Source organism: Maylandia zebra, linkage group LG5 (genome assembly GCF_041146795.1).
Source record: "Maylandia zebra isolate NMK-2024a linkage group LG5, Mzebra_GT3a, whole genome shotgun sequence".
Lineage (NCBI taxonomy): Eukaryota > Metazoa > Chordata > Actinopteri > Cichliformes > Cichlidae > Maylandia > Maylandia zebra.
Window position 1 is genome coordinate 16,273,355 of NC_135171.1, and position 20,419 is coordinate 16,293,773.

Sequence of the window (20,419 nt, forward strand, 5' to 3'; positions counted from 1 at the left end):
AAACCCAGACTCCAGATAGAAATGAGCCTAATTTAGAAATTAACTAGTGTGACACTCGATCCTAATTGATCCCACAAAACCAGTAACCTCATAACTGCTTCACTAGGAGAAATAATGTGTTTCTACAGTGAATCTGATGGCATCCGTAGCAACATTTGGCAAAGTCCTAATGTTCCTAACAGCTCAAGTTGAATCAGAAAAGGATATATGTAAGAGGGAAACTGGGATTTAATGAAGACAAAGCCAAACAAGCAAAATTAGTGATTATTGGGTAACAATGACCTGCTTTCCACAGATTCCGTTACATGTAAATGATTGACAGCCCCACTCGAGCCCAGAGGAACAGGAAGCAGGCTGTATTTTCATTCAAGCTGCAACATAACATGGGGATGTAAATCACATTTCACATAGGTGACTGAAGTTTTTTTTGTAGTCTACACATCTAAATCAATTTGTTGTTGAAATTAAGGCAGCACGGTGGCATGGTATTTAGCACTGTGGCCGCACAGCAAGAAGGTCCTGCGTTCAATTCCACCATCAGGCCGGGGTCTTTCTGTGTGCATGTTCTCACGGTGTTTGCATGGGTTCCCTCCAGGTCCTCCGGCTTCCTCCCACCGTGCAAAGACATGCAGCTTGGGATAGGTTATTTGGATAATTAATCCAAATTGCAACTAGCTGTGAATGTGCGAGTGAATATGAGTGCAAATGGTTGCCTGTCCCTGTGTGTTGGCCCTGCGACAGACTGGCCATGCAAGTAGGCAATGACTCCTATTTAGCTTGCCTCTGTTTTCATTTATTTATTGCTACAACGGAAGCTGATGATTTAAACGAGCTTAAATGATTGTGACCAAGAAGGAGAGTGGCATATTATTAAATCTTAACCATTTATTAAGGAATGCACAAAATATAACAGTTGACATACAATCTGAGTATACGTAATTCTTTCGTTTTACAAACATTAGCAACACAATTATGAATACTCTTTTTATAAAGTATAAAATGTACTATAACTGTGAATTTTAAAAGCACCTTCCAACTAATGTTAACACCACCACGACGGGACATGAGGTCACACTGAAACCCACTTCATTTTGCTGTGACATTTGGCAATTGATTGTGCTGATGTAATGAAGGCTACTGTACAAAATGTGTCTTTTATACACTTCGGACCAAAAATGCACTCGTGTGCTTATTCAAGTGAAATCAGACCAGAAAATATTGATACAGCAAAAGATGTACAATGAACCCGACAGGCCTCGCTGATCTATTGCTGAAGGTGATAGCACTGAAACTGCAAATCCACTGCAACTGACTGCAGTTCAATCATACAAGAAATACACTGACTACAGTACTCTTTGCAAACAGCTTGGAAACAACTGCACAAAGAAAAAAAATAAACCTGTTTGTCTTTCTTTTGTTTTCTCTCAAAAGGCACAAGCAATGTTTTGGCTCATAAATAAAATATGGACACAACCCCAAATAATTTTTATGGCAACTGGTAACTTTTCCACACTCAAACGCAGAGCAGTCGAAAATGAAACATGCCACATGGTTTTGTACTAGAGCATAATAAAAGCAGGTTTTACAATATTAAAGTCAAAGTATCATCAAAGTGATTAAAAACTTGGATTTAATATTTGATTCTTTTGAAGTGCTCTTTATATTTAACAATCCCCAAGATTCAAAAACAGCTTAATGTAAACCCACGTATAACTGAAGGACACACTGTGTAAACCTGTGAAATAAGAAATACAAACTGAAAGGCAACTTACTTAATCTGAGATAAATGACCTGAAAACTATACAAAATGATCCATTTAGGCACTCAGCACATGGATTGTATTATTAACGCAGTTAATTGCAGTATAAATGTGCTCTGGTGTAAAGAAAATGTGCATGCATCCCTGCCAGCGTCATCTTTTCCCTTAGCTCCTGCACACATGCAGTGTAAAATGGGGGTGGAAAATCCTTATGAGACGAGACGTGATGAGACAACCCTTGAAAATGGGTAAATCCCAGAAACGTAAAATGATACTTTACTGTAAATCCTGAAGCAAAGGTTTACAAACCATTGAGTGACTTATTAAAAAAAACAAACAACAACATTACATCCTGTTATAATTGTGTGCTTCTTCAATGGTCCTGACATGACTAACACAACAATAGTTGTACTCTCATCGTATTTCAGTCTGAAAGGAGAAAATGAGCAAGTGCAACCATACTGTCCTTCAGTAATATACTGTATATTTAAACAAACAAGCAATGAAAGTTGCAATGTGCCTGATCTATGATCATGTAAAAGATTTAAAGCAGATCTTGTTGTGAGAAAAATCTGGAGCTGAAGAGGAAGCAATTAAGAGCCACATAGTTTGATGAAAGGCGTCCTATTCTGTTCCCAGTTTGGCGATCAGTTCATCACAGATCTTGGTGAGCTCTTCAATCTCTTGATTCTGTAAAAGACAGAAAAAAAAATTAGAGTTAAATGTGCTAAAACTTAAACATATAAGCCATTCAGAATTTATGGAGTTAGTGGGACTCTGCAGCTTGTCCTTCTTTTGACGATTTTGCTTTAAGTAAACAGAACATTGCCCTCTAGTGGGCAGTTCAGATCATTGTAAATTAAGTGCATTTAAAATCACTATTCTGCTGGACTGTGTTCTATTTATAGAAGTAAAATAAGGAAAACAGGAAATCATCCCTTTCACTATCTTGAAGATTAACCCAAATAAAAAAGAAGTGACAGGAAACATCAGGATTTGCGTGAAGCAGTGACTAAAAACTTCCAGAAAAAATGACTGCAAACAGCAGTTCATTCAACAGTCAGACACTGGTGCTTAAACTCGTCTTGTTTGACATCTTTTTGCAGAAGAAAATGAAAAGTGTGTTCAGCACACAGACAAGACCCAGTAGAGCTTTCAGTCTTAATTACCTAGGTTTTTCAGCACAATTTTCCATCACTAACACAGTTAAACACAGTCAGATCATTTTAATTAAATTTGCTCTTATCCTACCTTCTGAAGGACAGCTCTTTCAAGTGACTCCACCTTCATCTGCTCCTTTCTCAGGCTTGCGTTTAGGGCCACACTCTCACCGTTTGCCTTGGCACGTACCTGGGCTATGTCCTCACTGGCCCTGTTACAGAAGAAACGATGTCAGACAATGTCAGAATGAGAAATGACGCCTAGCTTTGAAATGTAAATGGAATTTCAGGAGTCAGTATTTGAATAGAAATGAAATCTTGGAAGCCTAAATTGCAGACTTACTTGTCGAGTTTCTCCTCAGCGTGGATTTTGAGGGTTTGATATCGCTGCTCCTCTTGCTTGATCCGCATCAGGTAGTCTTGAGCACACTTCTTTAGCACCTCCTCATTCTGGAGAGACACATGTAAAACAGGTCTAGTCAAGTTATGCGAAGGTGGCCCACACAGCTTCTCATGTGATTCATACTGAGACTCTACTGACCTTCTTAAAGCCCTCCAAGACTCCCTTCATGTTCTCATACCGCCTAAAGAGGTCAGCAAAGGAGCGCTCCACTGAGTTGAGGTCAGCCAGGGCCTGATCTCTCTCTAAGGTCAGCTGTCTCACTGACTTACTACATGACAGGGTCTTCTGCTGCTGCTCATCCTCTGTAAATAAATGAGCCAGAGTATAAAATAAGGGCCAAAAACACACAACAGCTGTGAGACAAAACAGTGTAATGCGATAACACATGAGTGCACATTAAAAATCCAGAATAGACAGTGTAGAAATAATGTTTTATGACAATGCTGTGTTTTTTCCAAAGTAACAAATAAATACAAGATTAATCCCAGGCTAGAGTGGGACTCCTAGCTTTTCTGGTTAGTGGTGGTCCTCAGTTTAAGGTCAGTGCAACAACAACAGAAACATAGAAAACAACAGGCTATTTATATGGGTATACAGTGTAATGTACTTGGCTTGAAAGTCAACAACAGGTCATGCTGGTGAAAAATGTCAGACAGCAGGTGGAAGTAAAAGGTCGAGCTGATAGCAGCACAGGTCTAAAGTGAAACCTGACACTTTATTTTTTATAGCCGTTGACCAATAAGGCAACCCCCCCCCCAAAAAAAAGACTGAAGCCACTGACTGTGCTGTTCTGTTCCACCACACTGTAACTGTAATACAGCCTTACATATTACCTATAGGCTGTTAAAAACAAATTAAAAAGACTGCAGCCTATTAGACTGTCTATTACACAGTAGGTTGGTATTACACGTGTAGATTATATGCATAGAATGTTAAAAAAAAAAAAAAGAAGTAAAAAAACATATACAAAATAAAATGCACGGCTGAAGTGTGCTCAGCTGTTGCATTGCATCCATGCATCTGTTATGATGTACATTATGAATTGAATAGTCTGATGGCGGTTGCGCAAAAACGACGTGTAATGGATACATGATGGTTTCCTTTTTGTATAAATATCCACATAGATCAGAGAAACAAAATGTACATCTGATTTGGGGGTTTGTTTGAAGAAGTCACACAGTTGTTGGAGCAGTAACGTAGTGGATAATAACAAATTCATGGAGAGCAAAATCACCACTAGGTGGCAGCAACTTACCAATCATCTGTGCGACTGTTTTCTCATATTCTGCAACTATTTTCCTGTCAGAATAAAAACCCAAAGCAGTTACTGTCATCTTTGTTTTCACATGTTCAATTGTGTTTAATATAACATAGACAGGAGCACTCAGACAAACAAATGCCTCGTACCTCATTTCCATAACCTCTGCTCGACTTTCTTCATATTTTCTCTTCCATTCATTGACCTCAATCTCTTTAACGATGATCTGTTTAGACAGGAGAGACATAAAATTAAAAACCCAGCTATGATCAAAAATAAACAGTTGAACATAATAACAACCGGCCCTTTTACCTCTTCTCTGATCAGGGTTAGCACTGCAGCTTTGTCCATCTCGCTCAGAGGCACGCTGTCCTGGGACAGGGCTGCTGTGTCAGGGCCCTCATTGCAGGTCAGTTTTGTTGTTGTGGACATCGCACTCTGTGGAAGGAAACATATTGTTTGAGGCTGTTTTGAGGCAAGTAGCTACACTACAATAAATATTACAAAATCTGGTTTGGCCATAAGGTGCAAGTGATGTTATCTTAGACAAATATTGTGATTCATTGAGCAGAAATAGCTATGAATGAGAGCATAGTTGGACCTGTTATTGCTAACCCGAAGAACAGCTGACAATGAAAAACAATCCTGTCATGCTAAAATATTTATACCCCCTTGCTATTGTTCCTATAGTCCACTTACTATATCATCTTTCAGGCTGAAGCTGTCCTTCTCCTCCAGCTGGTCTGCAACCTTTGTCTCAGAACCTTTGACAAGATCAAACACGTAACTCAATAAGAAAAACTACTGTAACTATCCATATCACAGTTTTCAAAAACAATCAAATGCACATGAATTAAAGAGTTCATACTTACTATTTGTCTAGTTCTGTGCTTTTTGTTTTTGTTTTTTTTTATTGAAAAGACTGCATGGCTGGTCCTTATGCACAACTGTGGGGAGCAGTATAAATACTGCCCAGTGTAGTATTTATACATTTCTTTTATCCAGGACAGAATACTGCTGAGCATGCCTGGTACATTTTTCTTCCCCTCCCTTAAGCGTGACGCAGTAGTTGTTGAGAAAATTATGTAACCGCATCACCTTCCTCGTTCACATCGTCTTATCAGTTTTATTAATAGAACTTGCTGTGTAAGCATCCTTTCCACTGAGGCTGATTTAAAAGAAAATCTAAGATATTGTGCTTTTTGACTTAAAAACATTGTCCTCAGACGTTACCTTAACTTTTAGCCAAGTTCTATCCAAGCAAAGCCTCCGTTCACTCTATATTACCGTCTTAAATACTTAAATACTCATACTTCTAAACAGAAATAGGCCATGTCTGTACAAATGTCACTGTAGAGCTTACCATCCATTATCACTGGATCACTGCTTAGCTGCTTTTTTGCAGGTGCTTTATTGCATTCTGGCTCCTCTCTCTCCTGCTGGCTGTCTGTTGTCTGTCCCATCATACAAGTGGAGGCCAGTTTCTCCTCATCAGTGGCATGATGAACTCGCTGAGTGATTTCTGGGGTCTGTACCACCACTTCATCCTCATCCTGGACATGGGAGAGCGAGGTATCTGTACATATATCCTGCATCACAGTGGAATTTATTCTATTTATGAGATTCTGAAGCCCCCCCCCCCCTTCCCAACACACACACACACACACACACACACACACACACACACACACACACACACACACACACACACACACAGCCTAAAGGCACTGTTGGTGAATGCGTGGGCACAAAATATCACTTTAGGCACTAGTACTGTGCAAAAGTCCTGACTATGCCTCCAGCATAATGATTGATAACTATTCAGACCAAAAATTTGTCACATTTGGATTCATCACTCAATCAGACCTTTTGGCCCTTTCAGTTTGGTTCTTGTGCAACTTGCCATGCCTCAGCCTTTCTCCCTGTTTCCCAGCTTCTTGGCAGCCACCCTTGTGCTGAGTCCATTTCTAACGAGGATTCAGTGAACTGTAGGTCGATCAACTGAAGCGTCAGATGCATCTCTCGGTTCTCGATTCAGGTCTTTGCTGGAGTCTTGCTGTTTTTTTAAGAACGTTCATCTGCTGTAGATAGTTTTTTAGGGCAGCTACCTTTTCTTTTTTTCTTCATTTGTCCAGTTTCTTTCATTCTTTTAAGGATAAGCTGCACACCATGATGAAATATGCCAAGTTTGGGGGTAATTGATTGTTGGGACACACTGTGTTGGTGCCAAAATGTTATTTAATCAGTATATTATCATGCTCATTGAACTGTGGTATCTTTGGCATTTTTTGTAGATTCAGTTATAGAAATGAGAACAAATCAAATTTTTTTGTGAAAGACTGCTAGTAACAAAGTTTTCTGTATGCATAGACACAACACTGGTTCATCTACCAGATAAGGTGCATTTTTATGCTTTAATGAGTCATAGGTCAGAATTGTTGTAGTTTTCCATTTTCTCATTAGATTTTGTAAATTTTCTCTTCGACTTTTTGCTTTTAATTTGCTGAAGTTTCACTTTAATTTCCAGAGTTGATTTGCTTATTTCCATTTAGCTTTTATTGTTTGAAAATGTTTAGTTTTAGTTTAGTTTTTAATACCATGTATTTGTATTTTATTTTAGTTATTTTGCTTTTTGTCCTTCTCACTACCAGTACCATGAAACAATACCTGTAGCTTATTCGGGTGCCACGGGTAGTCCAGAAGGAAGGTTTGCTGTGTCCCCTAGCACAGTCTTAAGTGTGTGGAGGCACTTAAGACTGAGAAGGGCTCTTACATGAGGAGAGATATAGAGGGCCAACGTGGGGGTTAACAGAGACCTCCACGCGTTAGCCAGTTAACAGTACCCTGACTGCTCTTAGGGGCCTGAAGCCATGCCACATTACTGATCGTTTGGTCAGAAACATCATCATGAGTGGCCTGATGGAGGTGATTTTCACAGGACTCTGGCACTTCTCCACCCATTCCTCCTTGTACAAAGGAACAGATCCTAGCCCGTTACATGGGCATTTTTTACACGGTATATTTTAGGTCAGCAGCAAGCAGTTCCAGTGAGATAACAATGAAGATCTTCACAATATTGTTAAAGTAAGTTAAGTATTCTGTAGTGACGCCATATCTTCAGGATTTCTCCTGAGGATGATGAAGGTGTTGCTGCTGAGGACAGGTGGAAGCAGGAGACTAATATGTTGACTGCAGAGTGATAAGTCACAATTTTGTCAGCATGCCAAGACAGTACTGCAGAGCTGGAGACACTGCTGATGCTTCTGTGACTCCCTCTCTGTCTCTCGCTCTCACTGTGTGTGTGTGTGTGTGTGTGTGTGTGTGTGTGTGTGTGTGTGTGTGTGTGTGTGTGTGTGTGTGTGTGTGTGTGTGTTCAGAGGTGATGGTGGACAGAGCTGCTGAATAATGAACATTGCGGTGTCACTGCAGTAAGGTGAAGCAGTCGCACACACATACACACATCCTCACAAACACTTATATTACCTGATTACACACGTCAAGGACCAAGGACTGGCTTTCATCGTATTTCTCTACTTTACAGGAATTCCTACAAAACAAGCACAAAAAAATAATGCAAGAAGTTACAATCTATAGACTAAACGTGCTGTGACACTTTAATTAACACACACTGTTTCCACAACCATTGAGCTGTGAGCATTTCTCTGCTTTGGTGTTTAGCCAGATATCAAAGAAAGACCAGTGATGCACATACACACATGTAGAATCATAGTGGTGCTGCTAAACATCTGGAGAGCTCACAAGATGTAACATACATCTCTAACATGTGAAATGAAAGTGAGGAAGACATATATTGCCCTCACATGCTTCTTTGTAAGCCGGTCCTGTTGCAGCGCATACCACGATGAGAGTAAAATGCGAAGCAAGCATGCGTGAGAGAAACGTGCATCAGTACTTACAACAGAAAACAGAGAAACTTGACTTGTTCAGATGTCCTGAGGCCAATAGAATAGGACAAAAGCAGAAAAGTTTGCGGGTTGCACGACAGACGAGGGGGAGGAAAGATGAAGGATGAAAGGGATTAAGCAAGTGAAGGAGGGATTTTGATAAGGGAACAAAGAACAAGAGACAAAGGAGAGCAAGTGAGCGACTGGAGGTGCTTGGCTCAGCATTTTTAATAATCAGCAGATAAAGTTTGGCAATAAACACAAGATGCCAACAGACATGGAAAAGCTGAAACTGGTCCAATGGCTACAGCTGTAACAGCACTTTGAGAGTCTGAATATAACACGTTTGAGAACTGTGTGAATATCCAGTGTATCGGTGATAATGACCTCAGAGCTTCGAGCTCATGGGGCAAGAAAGAAGGTTTTCATGTTTTTGAGACTTACTTGATTGTTCTCTCTTTGTTTTTCTTGGGAATCTGCCTCACTTTCTTCTCCACCTGAGGTTGCCTTGCCTTTTGTTTCTCTCCTTCTTTTACTTTTTTCTCCGGCAGAGACGAGGTACTGGACGTGTCCTCGTTGCTCAGAGATTTTGAAGGTTTAAAAGGGTCCACAGAAACATCAATATTGTCCGGGTCAAAGCTGTAGGAGCTTCTAGGAAGCACTGGAGAGTTATTCACCTTGCTATTGCTACCAAATGGATTGAAGTTTGGGTCATCTGACTGACTGGGATCAAAGTTATATGATCCTGTCTTAAGAATAGGAACATCGTCCAAGTTCAAAGGTGTAGAAGAGTCTGAAACTGGAAGAGAAACTTCCAGATCAGGCTCTGAAACTGGCTCTGGTATAGACTGGGGGACTGGTTCTGGTGCTGGCTGTGAAAGTGTTTCTAACACTGTGGGTTCTGGTTCAGGTTTGCAGGAAGCCTCGGATCCTTTGGGCTTCTGCTTCTTTGTAGCAAGTTTACTGATTGTCTTTTTCCCTCCTAGGTTCTTTGGAGGAGGTCTGCTGGCTGGTCCTTCATCCAGGCCAAACTCCATCATCATGGGCTTAACCTCAGATGATGGATTTGTTGTTTCCGAGTGTGCTTGTGCTGCTGAGCTGGCCTCTCCGAGTGGCTCGAGTCTGGGGAAAGAGCCCGGTTCACACGGTGGGGGAGAGTTTTGGATTTTTGATCCGCCGCTGGTGAATGGGTTAAAGCTCTCATCCAAAAGGTCAAAGTTATATGTGACCTTAGGGACAGGAAGCTCTTCTTCCTCGTTTGTGTTAGCAGCGTTATTCAGCGAGGACTTCATTTTCAGAGACGGAGGTTTGGATTTCCTCGTTTTACTCTTTTGAGTAGGCTCTGCCTCGTTGGACAGGCCATTGTATTGTGCCTCTGGTTGAGCAGGAGGTTTCTCCTCAAGGGGCTCTGGAGCTGAGAGGATTTCAGGTTCACTGCTCAGGATTGAATCTGGTTCTGAGGAAAGAGCAGGACCCAGAGCTGAAGCCAGATCTGGGACTGGATCAGCTGCTAGAAGAGTAGCTGGGACTTGGGATGACTCAGAGGATGGAGCCACTTCCTTATGTGTGGATAAATCAGCAGCAGGTAAAGAGCCCAAATCTGCTGGAAATTTCACTGTTTGTTCTTCTTCTAGGGTCTGAATGTTTATTTCGAGCGGGCCACCCATGGGGACTGCAGGCTCATCCTGACCCATGTTGTGGCTGAGCAGAGTGTCCTGATCCCTGACAGGAGCAGTCACTATCAGGTTCTCCTCCTGCTCCAACTCTGTGGAAGAAATGAGACCCAAAACACCAGAATTAATCATAAAACCAAAACAAGTCTTAAAAATTAATACACACTCCTGCTGCCAGTGCTGTTCTCTTTAATAACACGCCAGCTCAGATGTCAGTGATATCTGATTGGCTCTCTGAAAGCAGGTTAGTCACCAGCCAACTGTTCCAATTGCTGCTGTTGCCATGGTAATATGTTACTATGAGGGCCATGACATTTGTACAAACTCATGCATATGAAAATAAAATTAAAAAGGTGGAGTGGTTTATCATGTTGTGTGTGTTTTAGACAGTAGTGATGGTGGCTGCTGTGGCGCAATCATTAGCTCAAGGGAAGATTTTGAGACCACAGCATATTTCAGCACGCCTGTCATACTCGCCGTGTTCATGTAACATTATGTTGCCAGGAAACAAGCAAAGCCTGCCGATACTTCTACCCAGTTCCAGTCGGATGTCGCCAAAGTGTCACTTTTGACTCCTTTAGTACAAATATAAACTCTGTTGGTGGCGCTTGTCATGTCAGGTAGATCTCACTAAGCTGCACTGCCTGTTTCACCAATAACATGAAAATTATCTATCTGATAAAATGTCATATGTGCCTTAAATAGTATAGGCAGTGATCTGTACTTGTAGTGACCCCAGGCAGATGTCAGTCACATCTCTAACTGTGACCACACCTTTAACTCTGCAGATAAGAGAGAAGGGCAAAACCACACTACCAAAAGGTCCTCATTAATACTTAATACATAACCCTAATTAATCCTACTTTTATTGATCTATAGACGCTGTTTGAATCCTAAAGATTAAAGTAATATATTAAGCTACAGTAGTATTAAAAACTGTTGTTATGCAGATCCAAAATTCTCTACACGTGATGGTTTTCGGTTCTTGTAGATCGACTGTGATCTGTACACTTGTAAATAAAGCCCACTGAGTCAGTGTGGAGAAAATTTCCCTGAGATTGCATCTCAGTTACATTGTCAACAGAAAACAGTTTAATAGGTTATAATATAGTAGTGATTCGTTTAACCCCGCTGAGATCAAATTGGGCTTATATGGTCCGTCATCTAAAGTGAGTTGCACACCCATAAAATAGTTATAAACTGTCATCACGCAGATGCTGATGTAGTAATGGAGACTTTGGATGGACACAGGCAAACACTGGCATTAGCATGTTTACTTTCAACGATGTTTCCAGAGATGCTTCAGCTCCTCCCTGCCCGAGATCAAACTTAGAAACAGCTGTAGGGAGAGATGTTTGCAGTTTGAATGGAAACTCCCTCCTCTCTCCACACTTTCTGACCTTTGCAACTTACTCTTTTATAAAATGTTGTTGGAGCTGTTTTACAGGATGGACTTAATCCTACTAAAACCACAACAGCCACACAAATATGAGGACTACTAAAAATCAACTACTAAAAATCAACATGGGCCCAAAGCATGATAGCTTTGGGCCCATGGCTTGCTTTGTGCTCCCTTCATACTGACCTCTGTCAGTGACTACTACAAAGCAGGGCGGGGCTTTAGATGAAGCTTTTGTTGAACCTGTTGAATTCCAGAGCAAAGGCCTTTCCCACACTCTGCTACAGGCTCCTCCTTTTGGTGATTCAAAGGACAAAGTCAAGGCTTCATCACACCCAAAATCGTTCCTCATCTGCAAACCAACTTACATACCAAGCATGCAGAGCATATTTGGCCACCTTCAGGTATTAACCTTAATTATGTTTAATGAAGTGCATTCTGCATTTGACTGCTTGTCTGTACCCCACATCGTAAGTCATTACTCAATCACACAAACGTTAATTTTAGCATTAAAAAAACATTATTTTGTTGACACACTCTAAACACATGTCCCTCTTGTTGACTATGAAGATAAACACAAATGTGACACCTGGGCATTTAGTGAAGCATCTACCCTTGTTTCCATGGCAACCTTGAAGCTACTGCTTTGTGTTGTGCACTCGAACACGCATTTCTTCTCATATGTTGAATATTGTAGAGCTACTGCTGTTAAGATGTTACAGTGGACAGCTTCTCATCATCGCATTTCTGTCTGTCTGCTGTTGGCCTCACCTGTTTTGTCTGCATCAGAGTTGTTGTTCTCCAGCTCTCCTGGGATGGTCGGCGGGGCGCGGACAGGAGTCGCTGCCTCAGGAGTGCCAAAATGACTCTCTGAGTCAGAGCTGTGGTAGTCAGCGAGAGATACATATGAGAGAGAGAAAGATTAAAACATTCAAAACATTAGAAAGGAGCACAGAAGTGATCATATTACAAAAACAGAGAGCACGAGACAGAAAAACTCCTGCTGCCAAAAATAAAAATGAAAGACAAATAAAAATGAAAACCAAACAAAACCAAACAAAAAAAACAGATGCACTATATTGATTCATGGTATCATAATGTACAGATAGTCCCAGGTAAGACCAAGGGTGGAATTCGCCTCTTGTGCTACATAAATAAATACTTTTTAGAAGCATGAAGAGGTGAAAATACAACATCTTGCAACCCCCTGGTGGTAGCATCACCACCTGGGGGTTAATAGTACTACAGAATAACCGGAAATGATTTCTATATTGATTTAGAGCAGGGGTGTTAAACATTAGGCCTGGGACCAGAACTGGCCCAACAAAAACTGCGCATTGTCGGTCTTTGGGAGATGTAAAGGAGGGCAAACAAATTGTTAAAATTAATTTTACTTATAAAAAACTGCTCCATGGAAAATCATAACACAGCAAAGTAATTAAGTAACTGATAAACAATTAAATAAGAGAAAAATTCATGTTTTTTTTTTTCATTTTCTTTGTTCCTTTTCACAATTACAGGACAGTCAGGGCAACAAGCAACCAGAATTTCTTTCTAAAATTTTAAGCATTCATTGCTTATAATTTAAGGTCAAAGAATTGTGCTGACAGACGTCTTTTCATTTACTACAGCAGCATTTCTTAATGAGCTGAGATGAAATATTGAAAATGTACATGTTTTTCTTATATAAAGATATCTGCAAGTGACAATGCATATTTAAACCTACACTGAAAGGAAGAGCCATTTCACAAGTGACGCATGATGTAAATTAAGTTTGACATCTAGAGGATTCTGAGTAACAAAAATCAAATATAAAAATCACATTTTATTGCAACTTAAATGTGCCACTGTCCCAGCTATTATCCTCTGCTGTTGCATTATGCCTTGGAAAGACTCAGTATTGTCTGAACTGGTGAAGGAGTGAAATACAGATAAAGTGAAAGATACATAGAGGAAGAGGAAGTGCAAGTAAGCCAGCCCACTATTTCCTGTTACATTGCTAGAATCATGGGGTATGAAGTATGAAACTGTAACATCCAAGCTGTAAATGATGTATTAAATCAGAATATGAACATTAAAACAGAATAAAATGATGTGTGATTTTATAACATTGCATCATTCGATTAGATCTAGCAGTAAGAATTGCTGTTGCTCTGGTTGAATCTAATTTCACAGGATAGTAAACATGGATTTTGTCATTTGATTACTTGATACCCGATGACAGGATATTGTGTCTAGTTGAGTGTGCAAGAGTGGAAACAGTTGTGAGCTTACTTGGAGCAATAGTAAGTATCCATAGTGTCAAAGCAGGTACACGAGGACCTGATAACTTGGGAGCCTGTCGTGTTTGTGTGATCTGAGCAATGATTACCTCATTGAGCTACCTGCCTGTGCAGTGTGAGTGTGTGCGTTCTTGTACAGATCTGACAACGTGCCAGTGAGTCTAAGAAAAACACTCAAACGTGGTGACAATCGAAAGCACAGCCACACCACAAATGTGTCCGCCCTGCAGGACAACGCAGCACGCGAAATATAAAAAATGACACCAATATTTTTTCTCCTCCTCCCTTTCCTCGGCCTATTTCATCAAACCCTTAAAACAGCAGAGATTCTTCAACCTGACAGGCCGACGAGCAGGTAAATAAAACTGTGTGAGCCACCCTATCAGTAGTCACGGGGGCTCCAGCGCAACACTTGCCTGCAGCCTTGAGATCTCTCCTCCTCGTCTTCGTCTACTCTCTCTCCACGTTGCTCCCTCTCCTCGCTGGCCTCCTGCCCGTCTTCATCCTCCTCTCCCTCTCCCCCGCGCACTGCCGTCCATGTCCATTTAGCCCATGACACGGGTGAGAGCCAAGACATCACTCTTTATTCCAGCAGGGTCCTCTGACCCTCTCTCACCGATAGCTGTGGATTGGTTTCCAGCACTTGACTGATCCTTTTCTGATTCTTCCTCAGGTTTCCACCCAACCAACAGCTCTCACATCTTTCTATAGAGGTTCCCACTTCTCACACTTCTCAGTTTCCCATGAAGGGAACTACACATTTTTACACTACCCAACTTGTATAGCACTAATCTCAAAATTACAAAGACTTGAGCTGCGTTCTCTGCCCTTCTTATTCTTATTTCCAGTCACGCTCTCGTCTCTGTCGCTCTCTCTCCCTCTGTCTCTGTGGCTGAATACCTCAGCTCTGATCAGCTGGTTTATCAAATGCTGTGCTCACTCTCTTCTCCTCTCAACCCCCTACAAACTCTCCCCTCCACCTCGGAACAGCTCACTGACAGAAAATGCAGTGGGGGAAGGCAGTGAGCTGTCAGCTCAAAGAATGAATGCAGCTTCTCTTTAGGCTTCTACATGACTTCCCCCACGGTTGAAGAATGGTATGTCCCTGTCAGGCCGCTCTTCCACTCTGAAGCAGAAGGAGGGAGTCACAAAACACACACCGAGGGAGGAGGAGGAGGAGGAGAAGGCCTAGGGAGTGGAGGTAGAGGAGGAGCAGAGCTGTTTGGGGCTCCACATTTTATAGTCCAGAGAGAGGTTAGGAATGTGGGGCTGGATCTTAAAGCCCCCCCACCCCCACTCCTTTGTAGACTGTTTAACAGTTAACTGTTTCTCCCATCCAGTGGCAGCCAGACATGCATGACCAGGGGAACCAGTTCTGCATTTCTGTTGGAAAGCCCCAGGAGATATACCTGGCTGGATTCAATTTGTCTGAGGTAGCAGTTCAGACCACTGAACTGGCAGGAAACCAAAGTCTTCAACGCAGTCAGGAACGGGTGGTAAAAAGAACAAAACACCCCACTGTAGCAACTTAGAAGGAGAAAATTGGGTCTTAAATCTCTCAACAGAGCAATAAAATGGCCCTCTAAATACAGCAAAAAAGTCATTCACTACATTTCCATGAAAACCAACAGAAAAAGAAATATATTTACACGTGTGTGTGTGTGCACGTGTGTGTGTGTGTGTGTGTGTGTTACAGAGAACCCAAAAGTGGCTTGCTTCTAGGACAATGATTTCAAATGTGCTTTTTTTTTATTACATGCAATAAAAGGGGAACTTCTTAAAAGTTGAGAAAATCTATCATCCTGCCAACTATATCAGTCCTTTATTTACTTTTACACAAGACAAACACAGCAACAGATCATCTGGAGAATAGTTTAAGTTGATCTAAGTGGTTCTAGATACAAGAGAAGTCTAGAAATATCCCCTCAGTTGTGTGAATTTATAAAAACAAAGCTTACAGAGCTCCATAGTTGCTTAATTTGCAGATGTGAAGCTACTGACAATGTCTGTAAATTAATATATCACACGAAGAGACAATCTCAAAAAAATGATGTCAGTAAAGAAGAAAAACACTCACAATACACATATAGAACAGGGGGCAGTGGCAAATCCATGTATAACTGGCTAATAAGAGCCATACAGCAGTTTTTACTGTAGATTTTCTGCACTCCTTCAACCACCTGCTGCAACAGCAAAAGCTTCTTGTGTTCACCCAGACAGACAGCACAATAATACATCCTATTTCTGTAGTCTTGTTGTATTAAGGTGCCAGAAACTTCAAGGCTTGGTCCGTCTGCTGAGCTGCTAAACTCCTCCCAAGTTCCCATCGAGGAGCAAATACACAGACGTGCTTCAGTCAGGCTCAAAGTTTCCACATTTGACCAGAAAGGGTGGAGTTTTCTACCCGCTTATTTACAGTCTGATTCTGGTAAAGATTGTGCCTGGAGTGAGGACAAAAACTGTTCCTGCATACTAAAGACATCATCTCACAAGCATGAAGAACTACTTGTGCTTTTATCTTTGAGTTGGTATCTGTTTATTTTATTTTTTTTGCCTGTGAAATGTTTGTTTGTGAAAGACAACATTTTTACTTTTTTTTTTTTAAAGTCACAGAGTAGCAGCAAAGTCCTACCTTGGGTTGGGTTTTACTAGGAGAATAGATTAGCATCTGCCCACAAGTTACACGAGTGGTAATCCTGATCACTGATCGATATTTACGTCACGTTTGCGTGATAGAAACAAAGGTGTGTTTCAGTGCAGAAGAGGAAGTCTGCATATTTAGACCTTATAAACCTTATAAATAGCTCCTTCTATCGGTGGTGAGGGGTCTCTGAAGATGCATGCGAGACAGGGATAAGCATGTTATATAAGTAAAGGTGCCTATGACCTCCCCTACTAAAAAATATACATATAAAATGAGAACTATACGTTGAGATCTTTTTTTTTATTTTTAAAAAGCCAGAAAATAACATTGAACTGAGTACTAATATCTTTTGTTTGCCATTTACAAACCATCGAGGTTTGTGGACCAGTGCTTTACTTATCTAAAAACGGCATCAATAAACATCAGCATGAGGCAGCTGTGTGTGTGAATGTGTGTGTGTGTCTCCAGATAAAAGACCACCCCATACTTAACGGCTGCCACAGCCACAGACCAGAAAGCTTCAGCCAAGGAGTCTGAAGCACCACCAGAATCCAAACACAACTCAAAAGAGCTCAGATTTCAAGCCCAGCACGAGGTAGCCAACAGGCATTTTCTAGAAAACAGAAAGTCACTAGTAACAGACAGAATAACAATCTGGCCTCTCCCGCTACTGTGATGTTTATTCTAAGCTGACACATCAGCTGAAATTCTGACTTTCCTACTACAAATACACTAACTGCACACTTATGTTTAGTCTCTTTGTCAATATGGCTGTAACCGATATTGGAAACAATGCGGAGATCAAATGTGCAAACTGTATTCAGGCTGTGTCAACAGTCATCACTTTAAATGTTCTATCACCATAAATAGAGTGGGAGACAATAGAGGAACCATGTGATTATATAACAGCCATTCCTGTGGAGCCTAAAATAAGTGCAGACACACAAAGAGATGGCTTGGTCTCAGCAAATCCCAGAAAACTAACTGAATGTTCCCGGAAATTAATTAATGTAAAAAGAATGGGACATAGAGGGCAGAGGATGAAGAGCCGAGGAGAAGGAAAACAAAGAGGAAGGAAAATAATGAGCACGCTGCCACAGGACTGCAGTAGCTATGTGTGTGTGTGTGTGTTTGAGGAACAGAAATGGGAGAGGAAGAACCTGCAAATAAATAACCCATGCTAGCACAATGGTTTCTTACTTCTGCCTTGTGAGGAAAACTAACACGTCAGGCCAGCAAATGTGTGAAGCTCTAAGTGACACACTTGCGGTAATGTGACATGGCACTTTCAACAGCTAGCTGAAGAAAAAACTACAAGATGTGATCACATTCTTCCAGAGATGAGTGCAAGTAAAACTACTGCAAATGTCACACCACGCCTCAGTAATCTGCTCCTCTGAGCTGGCAAGCTGCAGAATCAGTGGACTGCACAGGCATCTAGTGGTCAAAAAGCATAATAACAACCAGAAAAACTTCACAAAATTTCATCAGGTGAAAAACTTAATAAAAACCATGCATTATCTTTTTTTACCGTAATTGCTATATGACAAGCACGCATAGAGTAAAGTCTCGGTTCATAGTCAACAGGCTCAGTATTGCTATGAAGGTATTTCTTTGTGTATTACTCAGAAAACTGACTTTTCCCATCCATCCATCTTCTTCTGCTTATCCAGGGGGCCAGTTCACGGGGGCAGCAGCCTAAGCAGAGAAGCCCAGACCTCCCTCTCCCCAGCCACCTCCTCCAGCTTGTCTGGGGGAGCACCAAGGCGTTCCCAGGCCAGCCGAGAGATATAATCTCTGCAGTGTGTCCTTGGTCTGCCCCGGGGCCTCCTCCCAGTGGGACATACCCAGAACACCTCACCCAGGAGGCATCCTTGTCAGATGTCCAAGCCACCTCAACTGGCTCCTTTCGATGTGACTTTTTCCATGACGTGCTTAACTTCATGGAAGTGATTGTTAAACTGGTTCTCTGTCTTGAAAAAAATATTTGGAAAAACCATCAAGCGCTACGATGAACCTGGCTCACATGAGGCCCGCCCCAGGAAAGGAAGCCCAAGAATCACCTCTGCTTCTGAGGATAGATTCATCCGAGTCACCAGCCTCAGAAATCGCAAGTTAACAGCACCTCAGATAAATGCCACACAGAGTTCCAGTAGCAGACACACCTATATATCAGCTGTTCAGAGGAGAGTGCTCGAATCAGGCCTTTATGGTCAAGAAGCCACTACTAAGAAAAAGCAACAAGCAGAAGAAATTTATTTGGGCCAAGAAACACAAGGAATGGACATCAGATTAGTGGAAATCTGTGCTTTGGTCTGATGAGTCCAAATTTGAGATCTCTGGTTCCACCCGCCCTGTCTTTGAGTGACGCAGAAAAGATGAACGGATGCATGCATGGTTCCCACCGTGAAGCATGGAGGAGGAGGTGTGATGGTGTGGGGGTGCTTTGCTGGTGGCATTGTTAGAGATTTATTCAAAATTGAAGGCACACTGAAGCAGCACGGCTACCACAGCATCCTGCAGCGACATGCCATCCCATCTGGTTTGTGTTTAGTTGGACCAGGATTTTATTTTTTTCAAAGGACAATGACCCCAAACACCCCCCCCCCCCAGGCCATGTAAGGGCTGTCTGACCAAGAAGGAGAGTGATGGAGTGCTGCGCCAGATGGCCTGGCTTCCACAGTCACCTGACCTAAACCCAGTCGAGATGGTTTGGGATGGACCGCAGAGTGAAGGCAAAAGGGCCAACATTGCTCAGCACCTCTGGGAACTCCATCAAGACTGTTGGAAAACCATTACAGGTGACGAGCACATGAAAGCTCATCGAGATAATGCCAAGAGATAAAGCAGTAATCAAAGCAAAGGGTGGCTGTTTTGAAGAATCTAAAATATAAAACATGTTTTGAGTTATTTCACACTTTTTTGTTTTTTGTTTTGTTTTTTCCGTTATGTTCAGGCCTACCTCACCCTGTGTAAAGACATAAATGCCCCCTAAACATAATAACTGGCGTTGCCACCCTTAAGAGCAAGAACTACAATCAAGCATTTCTGATAATGAATCTTTGACGTCACAATTTTGGTCATGTCTTCTTTACAGAATTGTTTTAATTTAGCCACATTGACGGGTTTGATAATGAATGGTTTAAGGTCAAAGCATCTCAAATGGATTTTATTCCAGACTCTGATTAGGTCGCTTAAAAATATTCACTTTTTTTTCTTCTTCTTTTGAGGCATTCAGAGGCAGATTTGCTGGTGTGTTTTGGGTCATTTCCCTGCTGCATAACTCAAGTAAGCTTGAGATTCAGAAATTCTCCTTCAGGATTTTCTAGTAAACAGCAGAATTCATGGTTCCATCAATTACGGTGAGTCGTCCAGGTCCTGAAGCAGCAAAACAGCCCCAGACCATCACACTACCACTACTACTAAAATACTGTGTTAGTTTAGTGCAGATGTGACTTAGATCTTTGAAAAACTTCAGCTTTTGTCTCATCAGTCAACAGAATATTTTCCCCAAAGTCTTGGGGATCAAGATGTTTTTTGGCAAATGTGAGGTGAGACTTTGCGCTGTTTTGGTCAGCAGTGGTTTTCTCCTTGGAGCTCTCCGGTGGATGATATATTCACACTTTCTTATTGTTGAATATTGTTGAACTCTGACCTTAATTGAAGCAAAAGAGGACTGCAGTTTTTCAGATGTTGTTCTGGGTTCTTTTGTGATCTCCTGGATGTGCTCTTGGAATAATTTTGTTAAGCCGAACATTTCTGTTCCACAAATAGAGAAAATTGCTTCTTGTTTTCTCCATTTGTCCATAACGGCTCTTCCTGTGGTTAATTCAACAGGTCTGGCAGTAATTAGGTTTAGGTGTCATTAGCGAAACTGAACTTAGTGTTTAAAAAAAAAAGTAGTTAATCATGGTTAATTCAGGATTTAACAAGATG

General features: G+C 41.4%; 1 protein-coding gene across 6 annotated transcripts in view; it reads right to left on the minus strand.

The window, feature by feature from the left end:
* Positions 1 to 865: 865 nt before the first annotated feature.
* Positions 866 to 20,419, minus strand: part of tacc1 (transforming, acidic coiled-coil containing protein 1) — a 32,651-nt gene continuing 13,097 nt past the window's right edge. For 2 of the 6 annotated variants that reach the window (XM_004545197.3, XM_004545196.6), the window contains exons 2-14: positions 12,329 to 12,438; positions 8,930 to 10,250; positions 8,498 to 8,533; positions 8,064 to 8,127; positions 5,944 to 6,169; positions 5,280 to 5,344; positions 4,893 to 5,018; positions 4,730 to 4,806; positions 4,578 to 4,621; positions 3,461 to 3,624; positions 3,263 to 3,369; positions 3,011 to 3,131; positions 866 to 2,449 (exon numbers count right to left, since the gene is read on the minus strand). In XM_004545197.3, coding sequence (XP_004545254.2) covers positions 2,384 to 2,449; positions 3,011 to 3,131; positions 3,263 to 3,369; positions 3,461 to 3,624; positions 4,578 to 4,621; positions 4,730 to 4,806; positions 4,893 to 5,018; positions 5,280 to 5,344; positions 5,944 to 6,169; positions 8,064 to 8,127; positions 8,498 to 8,533; positions 8,930 to 10,179 — 2,346 coding nt within the window. In that variant the 5' untranslated portion in view covers positions 10,180 to 10,250; positions 12,329 to 12,438 and the 3' untranslated portion in view covers positions 866 to 2,383. Of the gene's footprint in view, positions 2,450 to 3,010; positions 3,132 to 3,262; positions 3,370 to 3,460; positions 3,625 to 4,577; positions 4,622 to 4,729; positions 4,807 to 4,892; positions 5,019 to 5,279; positions 5,345 to 5,943; positions 6,170 to 8,063; positions 8,128 to 8,497; positions 8,534 to 8,929; positions 10,251 to 12,328; positions 12,439 to 14,255; positions 15,047 to 20,419 lie in introns of those variants that run through there. The other 4 variants (XM_004545194.6, XM_004545192.6, XM_004545195.6 and 1 more) reach the window with 4 other exon arrangements.